The sequence below is a fragment of the Artibeus jamaicensis genome, unplaced genomic scaffold (genome assembly GCF_021234435.1).
Source record: "Artibeus jamaicensis isolate MK-2021 breed Jamaican fruit bat unplaced genomic scaffold, CSHL_Jam_final contig_444, whole genome shotgun sequence".
Classification (NCBI taxonomy): domain Eukaryota; kingdom Metazoa; phylum Chordata; class Mammalia; order Chiroptera; family Phyllostomidae; genus Artibeus; species Artibeus jamaicensis.
The window spans coordinates 9,068,235-9,080,891 of record NW_026521831.1 but is presented as its reverse complement, the minus strand read 5'-3'; the positions used below and the strand labels follow the sequence as shown (position 1 = coordinate 9,080,891).

General features: G+C 56.2%; 1 protein-coding gene across 2 annotated transcripts in view; it reads right to left on the bottom strand.

Moving 5' to 3' along the window:
* FBLN5 (fibulin 5) overlaps window positions 1-12,657 on the bottom strand; it is a 72,422-nt gene that overhangs the window by 25,058 nt on the left and 34,707 nt on the right. For both annotated transcript variants that reach the window (XM_037130248.2, XM_053666031.1), the window contains exons 5-6: window positions 3,868-3,990; window positions 641-757 (exon numbers count right to left, since the gene is read on the bottom strand). In XM_037130248.2, the coding sequence (XP_036986143.1) occupies window positions 641-757; window positions 3,868-3,990 (240 nt within the window). The remainder of the gene's footprint in view (window positions 1-640; window positions 758-3,867; window positions 3,991-12,657) is intronic.

Below are 12,657 nucleotides of genomic sequence, written 5' to 3'. Positions count from 1 at the left end.
CATTCATTTCCTGAGCAGAAGAAACCTGCAGAGGGAAACTACAATAAGCACGTAGCTTGTTTGTCTTCCTTATCAGTGTTTGGAGAGATCATGTGAAAACCAGAAAACGCCTTGGCTCCATTCTGTTTCTGTGGGGAATGCTGAGCAGTAGGGAAGTTGCCGTTGCCACCTGACTCTTTGCTAAGGCAGCAGGCCCTCCTGGCACAGGCCCAAGGGAAAAAGCTGCAGTGATTGCCCCCAACACCCCTGCCAAGAGCGTACATGCTTATTTTGTGACTCATCCAGGGTCAGGAGTTCTTTCTGACCGCTCCACTTTGGCCCCAGGAATTGAATTTAGGCGACAGGATATGCAAGAATGTTTCTAAGTGGTCAAGAAAGCCAGCAGGACTCCTCCCGGGTTGCAGGGCGAAGCTAATGCACAGGGCCCTGAGCTCCCGGAGGATGACAACGCTCCTCATCTCAGCAGTGCCCAGCGTACCTTTTGACATGGGTCAGATAACCTCTGTTCAGGACACAGAGGGATGAGCAGGCACAGACGACCAGCAGAAAGAAAGCCCTTTAACGACAGCACTTCCCACCAGCACAGACTGTCAGACTGTGGATGAGACAGCATGTTCAAGTCACCGTTCGGGTCACGTACCTTGGCAAGACCTTCCGTCCTCGTTGAGGGTAAACCCAGGGTTGCATGTACAGGAGTAGGAGCCAGGGACATTCGCGCACAGCTGCTGGCAATAGCCATAGCGACACTCGTCGATGTCTGGCAACAGAGACGCGCACAGGTGAGACCCTCCTTCTCAACCACCAACGCCGCCCCCGGCATCCTTGTTGCCCATCCCTTCTGGAGAGAGATCACGAAGGGAAGCCCAGGGAACCAGCGTGAAGACAGTGCCTGCTGAGTGTCAGCGATCGTGATATCCTCTGGATTGCAAGGCTCAATATCCCTGTAACCCTCCTCGGACCACCTCAGTCCTGTGAACACCTGAACCTGTCTTGAAAGTTGTAGAGGAAATTTCTGCTTAGAGCGAGCAGGGTTTTTATCCACGTTAAGAGCCAACTCTAAGATTCTATGGAAATGTTTCATTGCCCTGTGAAGGGACGAGGCAGCGCAAAGTGTAAGAGGAACCTGTAGCCTCACTCCACCAGGCTCCTCGCCAGCCCCATCAACAGTGAACGTGTCCACGAGTCAGGAACAAGGGCAAGGTAGGTGAGGATGAGCTGGTAGCACTATGGTCTAGGGTAACACAAGGTCTAGGGTAACACAGTAACACAAGGACTCCGGAGCTCCCTGGGTCTCCAACTTGCACCAGAGCAGACACAGAACTCCGGGTAAACACACCTCTTCCAAGCCATGGCTGGCCTTTGCTGAGCGGGCAGCTCTGTGAGTGAATGGGTCACAGCTGAGTGGCCAATGCGACCTCCCTGCTGGCAGGTACCCGTCAGTGGGGAGCCTGATGGCCCCGGGAAAGCTCTTCCCCAATGCCCAGGGTGATGGGCTGATGGACTAGAACATTCACTGCTGGAGGCTGACATGTCCTGAATGAAGTGTACGGGTGGAGACAGAGTCCTCACCTATACAAGCACCTGCTGTCACCAACCGATGTGACTGGAGCTGTAACTGGTTCATATTGTGTCCCCACTGCCCCCTACACTAACCACATCCCCTCCCTGGTACCCTAGTTCCTTTGGAACCAGGGTCCACCCAGGGCTCTGGACGCTGGTTCAGAACCTCCGTCTCTGTGCCTAGTTTCTACCATCTGCTGCCAGAAGGGACCCCCCCACCCTACCTGCTTTCCAACCTTCGTCCCACCCTTGGGGTTCTGTTTTGTCTCTGAGTCCCATCTGCTTCTAACCTGGCCCACTCCACTGCCCACCGAGAGCTTTGCAGCTCCTGCTTAGAAGGCACATTGGCCTGTGCAGGTGCCGGCCAACCTCTCTCCTGGGTGCAGTTTCCTTGGACACGTCGCCAAGGACAGGGAGGCGGCAGGGAAAAGAGGGGACATCCCGGGGTACTCTGGAGGAAAGGTAGTCCTGCGCCCGTTCTTTTTCTCCAAAAGCAATGCCTCCAAAGGTGCGTGGGGGCAGGGGTGGGGTGGATGGCTACGGAACTTGGGATTTAAAAGAGAAAGACAAGTTTGGCCAGAGGATGGCATGAGTTCAGCCACAATGAGTAAAGGCCTTCACTTCGGATCTGGGTCATCGGCAGGCCGTATGTGTGGTACCACATTAGGCCTCCAGGAGCATCCCTCCCGGAGCTTCCCGCTTACCCAGAGGGTGAATGTAGCCACCCTCTCAGGTAGGCACAGGACTGTCCTGGGGGCTGGCCCTCCTCGGATGGCGAGGGCTTCCCACTGTATAAGCAATCAATCCAGCCTGTGTGTTCCTGTGAGCCTCTCTTGCGCCCCCTTGTGGTGGACAAAAACTGGACAGAAACAAGAGAGATGTTACACCGAATTCACCTTGTCCAAAACGTCCTTCTTCTTTGAGGGTCAGTTTCCAGCTCTATGAAAGTTGAATGACATAATATCTAATACCCCTTCCAGTTATGAAATTCTGCATATTAAGTTCCCGTACAAATAACTCACTCACAATGATCTGCTTATGTTCAAAGCCCTGGCATCAGATTTTCCATAATAGCTGAGATTGGTTAAGATGCCCATGTGCAGCCAGCTCTCGGGGGCACGCCTGGGAAGCACAGCCAAGCCAAGCCTCGGCGGGCTTATCAGGCCCCGAGGAGGCCGCAGACAGGGCCCGAGAGCCGGCCCCAATTCAGTCTCGGGCAGGAGAGACTTGGACAAAAGAACCTTCTTTTTTGGTTTCCATGATGCAGTCGGGGTTTGTTACTCAGCTCCTTCCGCACTGACGTTCAGGCAACAGAAGAGTGACTTAGAGAATTTCAACGGCAGGGCTTCTCCAAGAACACAGTATAGAAATCAGACCCCAGGAGAAGAAACGAAACCGACAGCCCGAGACTGCTATGAATTCATTCGCTTGGCTGGACCAAAAACTAGAGGGAAAGAAAGGAAAACAGCCCTCTAGTAAAAATAAACAGAGAGATCATATAGCAGATGCCAACTGCAAGAAACAGAATTCTCGATTGGGGATGACTGACTGTTTCACAGTAAAGGAAAGACCAGCTCTCGGGGTGGGTGTGGCGTCGGATCCACTGGGGTGCTGGGAGGAGACGGTGTGAGCTCGGAATCCACTGATCCACGCTGGAGACGGAAGCTTTTCTGGGACTTCACCAACTGATCTCTGCTCTCGGCATGATCTCTAACTCGGACAGGGTAACTCTCACCTCTCCCATTTCCTGCCTTGGATATCAGCTTTCAGAAGGAGAGGAGACAGCGTAGCTAAAAATCAAACGGGAGCTTAAAAAATGCATTCAGAAATTCTGATGGCCCTGGCTGGAGTGGTTCTGTGGTTGGAGCACTGTCCTGTAACCGAAGGGTTGTGGGTTCGATTCCCAGAAGGGGCACCTGAACATGTGACCCCCGGTCCAGACACCTACGATCCCCAGTCTCAGCACAGATCCCGGGCCTGGGTGCACACGCAGGCACCCAATCAATGCTTCTATTGCATCGATATTTCTCTCTCTCCCTTCCTCTCTCTCTAAAAAAAGCAATTTAAAAAATGTCCTCCCATGAGGATAAAACAAATTCTAATGAGGACATGACGGTGACGGTGACGACTGATTTGAAAGGGCGGTGATGCGTGACACACGGAAGCTCAACAGGCTTGTATGTCCCCGCCCCCTGCAAAGAAAGGCCCACTGCCTCAGGGACCCCCAGCCAGGCCCGCATTTCACACACCTCCCCCCCTCCGGCCACCGTCACCTCCAGGAGTCCCCGCGAGCCCCAGAGCGGTCACCTAAGCACTGGCCTTCCAGGAGCCAGTAGCCGTCGGTGCAGGAGCAGGTGTACCCGCCTTCGGTGTTGATGCAGATCTGCGTAGGGTTGCACTGGTGGGAGTCCGTCGCGCACTCGTCCACATCTGTAACGAGACGTATTTCCAGGAATGTCACCTACATCTACTCAGAGCCACCAAGGTGCCAGCTGCCTGCTTGTCTGCTGGCAGGCGGTGGATCGTGTCCCTGGGTTACAGCCAAGAAGACGCAGCACCTCCCTGCGGAGCGTCACTAGGAGACACTGGCCTTTTCTGAGGGGGCAGAGCTGGTCCACTCCCCAGAAACCCACAAAGGGAAATGGCCAAGAAGAGAACGCACATCCATAAGCTCTTTTCCGCCGCCCTATCCCATCATTTTCTGAAAGAAAGTCACCTGGATAATCACCATTACTCCATAGAGAAATGCATTTTGTTTAGGCTTATTCCTTCTGCTGATGAAATAGGGGTCTTTTATGCACCTACTGTGTGCACAGAGCTATGATACCTCTGAGACCTTAACAGAAGACAAAGAAATGTCCCCCGCCAAAGGAACCTTGTCATCGGGTCACTGGACTGGATCCCTCCACGGAAATCTTTGGGTCTGGGGTTCCGTCCCCTTCGAGAAGCTTCATGGAGCCCTCCAGCATTCCTTTCACCCCCACAGCTGATTTCTCCTGCCCTCTGCTACCGCCAGGCTTGCTTACACTGCTCCATGCCCACCGGCCTCCGCCTGGCAGCGAGGAGGTACTTCTGTCCAAGTCAGTCCCGTCTTAATGGGGCGCTTCAATGCCCAGAGACTGAGCTGCAGCAGAGTCCTACTTGTCAAGACGTCCAGTGCACACAGGCAGCACCAAAACGGTTCATTTACACCAGGGCGAACCCTTCTTTGCTGTGTCCCACACTGTATTCTAGGGACAACATGCAGCATTCTTCCACGGGACCTCCCGATACCCACTCTCATGTCCACCTAAAGCCCTGGGCCTGCCTGGCCTGACTCCAGCGTCCATCCCTGGCGTCTGTCCGCCCGAGCCTGTCTGCGCCTTTGGCTCCCACATCACTGCAGTCAGGGCTTGATCCCCTGCAGCTTCCTCCCCCCTCCCCCCCCAAACAGACATCCGCACAGTTGGAAACAACATGAAAAGCTCTGGGGAGTGTGCCCAACTCACTGTATTGGTTCTCACCGTCACCCTGTGCAGTGGGCGCGGGCGGGGACCCCACCTCACAGATGGGAACTTGGTCTGCCTGACTCCAGCCACGCTCTGTGTGGGAATGACAGTGGATGTGACCGCCGGAACCAAGCCGGTTTGTGAGGGAGCTGGCAGGCCTGGGAGAGGAGACCGGACTGAGTTTTGGGTGCCTTCTCCTGCCCTCCTGGAAAATTGTCTGCCGCTTGACATTGCATATTGCAGTGCAGTGGGGGTGGGGGCACCCACAGCCCCCGTGTGTAAGCGCCCTGAGAACAAGGGTCTTCTGCAACACAGGCCTTCTCAGTTGTGCACACAGGAAGTGAGCATAGCTGGCTTGGTGAAATGTTGGCCAGGTGGGCAGTGGTCTCTCGGGTTCAAGTGACGCCAGCACAACGCACTACCCACCTGCTGCAAGTCAAACACCAACGACATGCATAGATTCCCACCCCCCAAAAAACCATGTGTCTGGGCATCGCGTGGAGCCAGCCTCCGTCCAAACATGGACCGACTCCAAGAACCTGGTTCCAAGGTGGCGGCAGCCCCACTCCGCCCGACACGTTGACTATGCAAGGCCTCGGTGGTGGCAAAGCCCCAGCCCGGCTGCCAGAGCTCCCGCCTCTCCCTCGGCCTTCCTCCCTCCCCCTCCCCCCACCCCACCCGCCCTCCCAGTGGAGCCTCCCAGGGGAACCACGGATAAGGCTTGGCCGGCAGCCGCGCCCGCTCCAGCCCATGTGGCAGCCTGGGATAATAAATAATGCCACTATCGGCGGGAGCATATTTACATTTTTCCAGAGGGGCGTGATGGATGGCAATTGTACCCTGGGAACAACGTTGCCTCAGGAATTTGTGCTCTTTTTCCTGCCTTGAGGGGAGTGCAGGGCGAGAGAGACCCAGGGCGAGAAGAGCTGTGGCAGAGCCTCGGTGACAGCGAGCTCCCAAGGCTCCGTCTGGGTGACCTGCACGCACACCATGTGCCCACAGGCCGGAGCAGAAGGCCCAACACGTGTGGGCCCTGAGACTGGGCTGAGCAGTGCAGGCGGGGCCCAAGTGTGCATGTGTGTGTGTGCACACATCACAGGCACACGCAAAACAGTCAAACCCAGACACAAAATCTTTAAAGTTCATTTTTTTAAAAGCCCCACCACTTTTACAGAGTTAAAGAATGAGCTCGGTTTACTGCATTTCTGCTGATGTACATTCAAAACCAAGTAAATTTGCGACTTTTACTATCTGATTGAATGGATTGTCAATCTAAATGTATTTGGAGAAGGAACTGCTTGGTGAAGGAATGAACAGACACGTGAATACCAAGCATTACTGCCTCTGCACCCCAGGCGAGCTGTTCCCAGCCGACCTGCTAATGAGGCTGCCCCAGTGTGTGGACTCTAAAAGCAACCCGACCCACCAAAAACCGCGGCCAGCCGACACAGTGGGCGGCACTGCCGCTGGACCCGCTCACGGTAGGGGCTCGACAAGGGGTGAGGAGACCCATCCCACATCCCAGCTCACAGCTGAATCGCTTACATTAAATACATTTGACTTAAATAACAGAAGGAAAAATACATCGACTCCCTCCAAGGACATTCTTTGGCAACGCGTGCTTTTCTGCATCAGCGGAAAAGTACCAGTCACAGCCACCTGAGCGAGCGCCACCACCCTCGATGCAGACTGTGCCTGCAATTTCCTTCCCTTCTGTGTGACATTTAGGAAGCGTCTCCTGAGAGGACAGAGTGCCGCGTTCATTTAGCCATGTGTTCACTCATCCTCTCATTCATCCTTCATGCCCTGCAGTGGCTCTGTGCGTGTGTGTGTGTGTGTCCTCTCCAACCTCAGGTCACCTGGGAGCGCTGGCAGCGAGCACACGTGCTGCATCTGCTCCGATCCCCAGAGCAGACATTACTGACAGTCCTCTGCCAGCTCCCTGTCCACCCCTGCCCCTCCTGGGGCTGCAGCTGGAGCAGCTGCCTGGGCACTGGGAGGATGGCAGGACCAGCAGCCATGGCTCCTCCCCACCCAGATGAGGCAACGCCCACTGCTGTCATGGCAACCAGAGGACAGGGCTTCTCACAGACTCCTCCAGAATGAGAGCCCAGCACTGTGCCACCTGGGGAGGAATTGCCCTGCATGTGGGGCAGCGCGGCCCTGTGGGCCCACCAGCCCAGTCCAAGCTGCTGCCCTTTCCTGCCGACGCCCCTTCAGTGAGAACATGCACAGTCCAAGACAACTGTGGACGCAGGACAGTCAGCAAAACCAGTCAACATCATCCTCAACGGCCCCCAGGAGGCCACAGGCAGCAGTGGCTCCCAGGTCTCATGTTAGGGACACCCCTGTAGGGGTCTCACACCCCTGGCTGGGTCTCATATCTCCAGCCTGATGGAAGCTTCAGGTGGACAGATGTATGACACAGGCTGACGTCCTCCAAGTCCAAGACTCATGGTTCCCTCATGCCCACAGGGAGAACATGCTCCCAGCACCAAAGAGCTGAGCCTCCCCAGAAAGGGCTAGTGGGTAAAAAATAAAAATAAAACAAGAACCCAGGCAGAGCTGGGTGTGTGGACAGGTTCCTGTACGTGATCACCGATGGTTACTGAGCAAGTTCGTTGCCCTTTTGGACCCTCGGGTGTTGTGAAGGGTAAAGCTGCCAGCCTGCCTTGGAGGCTGCATGGGGTGTTCCCAACCGAACATACCCACAGGCCCCCTCACCACTGAGGGGGTGGGGGAGGTGCCCCGCAGCGCCACTCCCGGGCCCCGGTGCAGTGCAGCGCTGCTTCCAGCATCTGGGACAGACCCGGGCAGCTTGGCTCCTGTCTCCTGGCTCCTGCCTCCTGCGGGCTCTGTTCTGGAACTCACCACAGACACCAAGGTGACAGACCTGGGGCTGGAAGGCATGGCTCGTTGCAAGGTTCAGCCAGAGCCAGAGCCAGAGCCTGCTCCCCCCGGGCCCCGGACACGCGCCAGCAGACTGGGACGAGAGGCGAGAGGCACACGAAGGCAGCAGCATTCCTGCACGGCCTCGGCTCCCCCGCACGTTGGCCTCTCCGGGCCCATCTGTGGCTCCGTCGTGGTAGACATCCGAAAGCCTAAGCGGGTGCGCATCCCACTGGATGCCACAGCCAAGGAGGACTGGCCTCCGCACGCCCCGTGATTCCTCCCTCTTCCTGCATGTCCTCTTCCCCCGCACTGTGCACTCGAAGGGCTGGCTCCGTGAGCCTGTGCCCACAGCCTCAGCAGAAGGTCTCTGCTCTTGCGTGAGCACAGCCATCGGCCAACAGAAGACACTCCCACTGGGTGACACTGGGTGACACCGGGAGACACTGTCCCGAAGCATCTGGACCACCACGCCTGTCCAAAGGCCCCCACTAGTCCTTTTTTAGACACGGCAAAATCATTTCCTTGGTAGTAAATTTTTACCCGGTGAAACAACATGTTTTCCCAGCCTGTTTTTGCTCCTTCCTCGCTCAAGCTCATGGGGCTTGATAAGAAAGAAGAAAATAACAATGGCACATTCCTGCGTCTCCGACCGAAGCCAGCCTCGGGCCTGCTGCTGAGCTGGGCCGGTGCCATTTTTCAGGGAGACGAGCCCAGCCAAGGCTGGAAGCTCTGCGGGGCCTACTTCCCAAACACCTGCTTAATTAAAGACCTCAGCGTTTGAGAACTCGCTCGCTGGATTCCCAGGACATCTGCTCTCCGTGTGTCTGTGGGACCCGGGCGGTCGTGAGGATCCAGCTCTTTCTGTGTTCACGGCATGCTTCCTCACGCTCGACGTTGAGCCTCAGATACGAGGCTCGCTCGTCTTATCTCCAGGAAGGCAACAAGTATGCGGTGCATTTTCCAAGCCACAGAACATCCTTTCCTCTTAGAAGAAACCAGCTGGAAGGCAGGTTCCCACCTCTCTGTGAAGTCTGTTTTCTGTCCATAAAGTGGGAGCTTGGAGGAGAGTCTGCAAGGCCCCTTCCAGCGCTGACCTTCCGCAGAAACACACTGTGGCCACTAATGGGGACCACATTGAGTGCTTCTTGAGTAACGATTTTCATCCCGAAGGCTTGGTAAACATCAGCTGACCTCAGCCACTTTCACACTGGGCAGTGAGTAGGCCAAGCCCCTGTGGTTCTGCCAGGGGACGGAGGGTCACTGCAGTTGCGGAGGATGTGGCAAGAGGGAGATGACAGATTCCTCCCTGAGCATCATGCATCAAGATGTTCTGGGAGTACGAGGATTGGCTGCTCACTGCCAATCTAGACATGGTATTTTTTTTTTCCTTAAAGGGCATGAGGCTTGGTCATAACTGTGACTACAATGCAAACGAACAGACCCTTGCTCTGGAAGGGAGCGTTCACCGGCAGAGTGGACAAAGGCAACAGCTTCGGCATCCTGCCGTCTCCCTGCAGGACCCTGCTCCTGCTTCCCCCGGAGCTTGTTCCTCCCCCAGAGCCAGAGTTCCTCGTTCCCTGCTTCTCCGTCTTGTCCTTGTCCCCACCCCCACACCCTCCTCTCCGACGCTGTCCCTGTCACCAGTCACTGCATTTCAGTATCCCTGGCTAGAATCCTCAGTCACCTGCAAATCCCCATGCCCACCACTCCTGGCTCGTGGGCAGTTCTGGAACAACTGGCCCGCTGACCTCTTTCTTTACACCACTGACTTCTCTCTAAACGAGCGTCATGGCTTTGTTAGTAGTCCACTGGCCTCCGTGTCTCCCTCTGAATGCACAGTAATCACGGCTTCATGCCATCCGAGACCCAGAAGAGACCATGGGGCTCTGCTACTCCAAATTGTGCGTCCCCTCCTTTTAGAACTCAGAGCTCTGCTTCCTGCACCGGCAGTACGGCACATGCAGGCTGCTCCGACACCCCCACAGGTGCTCCGTCACCCCCACATGTGCTCCGACACCCGCATGTGCTCCGTCACCCCCACATGTGCTCCAACACCCCCACATGTGCTCCGACACCCCCACATGTGCTCCGTCACCCCCACATGTGCTCCGACACCCCACATGTGCTCGGCACAGGCACAGCACATGGTAGGACGCGGTTCCTTGTGGACAGCTCTGTCTCCTCCTCCAAACCACGAGTCTCTTGAAGGCAGGAAATGGGTCTCAGTCACACTCGTATCCTAGGCAACGAACGATGCCTGGCACGGTAGAGAAGGGAAGGGAAGAAAACTGGCAACCAAGGTACTTTGTTTTCGGGCTTTTCTGACCGCCAGAGGGGAAAGGCGGATTAAGTCACGGGCGTCAGAGGACACAGTTCGGCCTCCCGCCTCCATTGTGGCCTGCATCTCACTGCCATGGAATGAAGGACATCTGACGGACACTGGCTCACAGGCCCGGACCAACGGAGCCTCAGGCCCCGGCCTGTGGTGTCTGAGGCTTCACTCCCATCCCGGTCTTGGCCTGATGTGAGAGTGTCCTCAGCCCCCCAAGGCCTCCGTGTGCTTGGCCTGGTGGAAATGTTCCCTCTTGCTTCCCAGACAGCGGGAGGTCGCAGACAGGGGAGAAGTTTATTCACAACAACCAGAGGAGGGCGGGGCCGTGCAGGAGGGGAAAGGCACCCCGTCCGCCTGGCCTGAGAACGGGCATCCGAGCACCCGCTCAGGGCACAACCAGGGAATCCGACCCACTCTTCGGCTCGGGGCGGACCCCAGCCCGGGGCCGGCCGTGAGAACGCGCAGGTGCGCAAGTTCCCCGGCAAGGGACCGGTCGGCCCCTCGTCAGCAACAACAGTTCCCTGAGGGCCACACTCGGAGTGAGATAATGAACCATGCATATGTTCTCTTCCCCAGCCCTGTGATCGATCCGAGACCCTGCTACCCCTTCCGACTCCATTAATATCTAACCAGCGTCGTCACCTGGCAACTGTCACTGACTTCCTGCATCTGCTTCCTTGTTGCTGAATGAGGCTGCCATCCCGGCCCTCCCAGGGCTCACGGTCTGGTGGGGATGGCCGCGGTCGGGCCCAGCAAGTACAGAGGACATTGCAGGGGGCCGTGAGAACACACTAACCGGGGCATCCCTCATCTGGGCCGTGTGGGCGGGTCTGGACACTGGACAGTGACATAGGAGAACAGTCCCTTCGCATACACCCATTCCTGGACCCCGAAGTCTCCTAGGAAAACGGAGGGACGTGACAGGCGAATGGCTCTTTCTACATCACAGGTTGCAGGAAGTGGGCCAAGCAATGAAGAAGGGTGTGACTGTTTCGTGCTGAGACCCCCACCCCCACTCTGCTGGTCTCCCCCCGCCCCGCCCTCGCCCCTCCTCCCCGACCCGGTCTGGAGCTCCGGGCTCCAGCGGATGATCCCAACACATCAGAGAATAACTGTTGAGGCTGCAACTCAGGAGATGAAGCCTCAGGAGAAGGCAGGAAGAGATGAAGAATGGGGACCGCAGGGGTAGGGAGATGATGCCAGAGAGAGAAAGTCCTGGCCTCCTCCTGCCCAAGGGGGCCACGTGTCCTGAGAGTGTGGAAGCCAGGGCCCCACGCCACACAGCACAGAGCTGAGACAGCCACACCCTACCGCGTTTTGGACTTGGTAAGAGTTGGATTCTATCACTTGAACTTAAAATAAGTACTTGAACTCGTTTCCTTCCACCTCCCTGTGGTCCCTGGCAGACTCCTGGACTTCGGCGTGGAAGGCAGAGAGGTGAAGGGGCTACCTGTGGGGCCAACCAACCACCTTACCTGCCAAGCCGCTCCAGCCCCCTCCCGCCCACGGAGCCCAGGGCCCGAGTCTCTGCGCCGACAGCACAGTCGTTCAGGTTCATTTACGCAGCACACACTCACCAGGAGCTCACACTGCTATAAGTGATAGGGACTCGGGGACAAACAGGACACGAGCCATGTCTGGTTACCGTCCAGCAGGGGACAGATAAGGGACCAGATCATCCCAATCCTTTAAAAAAAACTTTTTAAAAGATTTATTTATTTATTTTTAGAGAGATGGGAAAGGAGAGAGAAAGAGAGGGGGAGAAACATCCATGTGTGGTTGCCTCTCACACGCCCCCTACAGGGGACCTAGCCCCGCAACCCAGGCGTGTGCGGAATCGAACCAGCAACCCTTTGGTCCTCAGACTGGCACTCAGTCCACTGAGCCCCACCAGCCAGGGCGGGTCATCCCAATTCTGTACAGTACGTGCCATGCTAGAAAGAAGAATGGGGATACCCCCAGGAGGAACAGGCTTCCTGGAGCAGAAGATATTTGGGTAAGTCTAGATGGATGATGTGGCGGAAGCTGCCACAATCGGATCTCGCCCTCTCCTATCCATCTTCCCACATAAAGATTTCTTTTCAGCTTCTCTTACAGTGAAATGTGGCTATGTGACTAAATTCTGGCTGGTGGGATGTAAGTAACAGTGACATGAAACAACATCTGTGTCACATACTAAAAAGAATGAGTGTGTGGTCCTGTTGCCCCTTCTCTTCCTCCCACTGGCTGGGATGCAGGTGTGATGGTGAGAGCTGGAGCAGCCATCTTGGATCCAGAGGTAAAAGCCACACGTTGCGAGTGGCCCAGCCACCCTACCAGTCCTGAACCACCTGCCTCTGGACTATGCCGTGAGACAGACATAAAGTTCTCTCTTACCTAAATGGG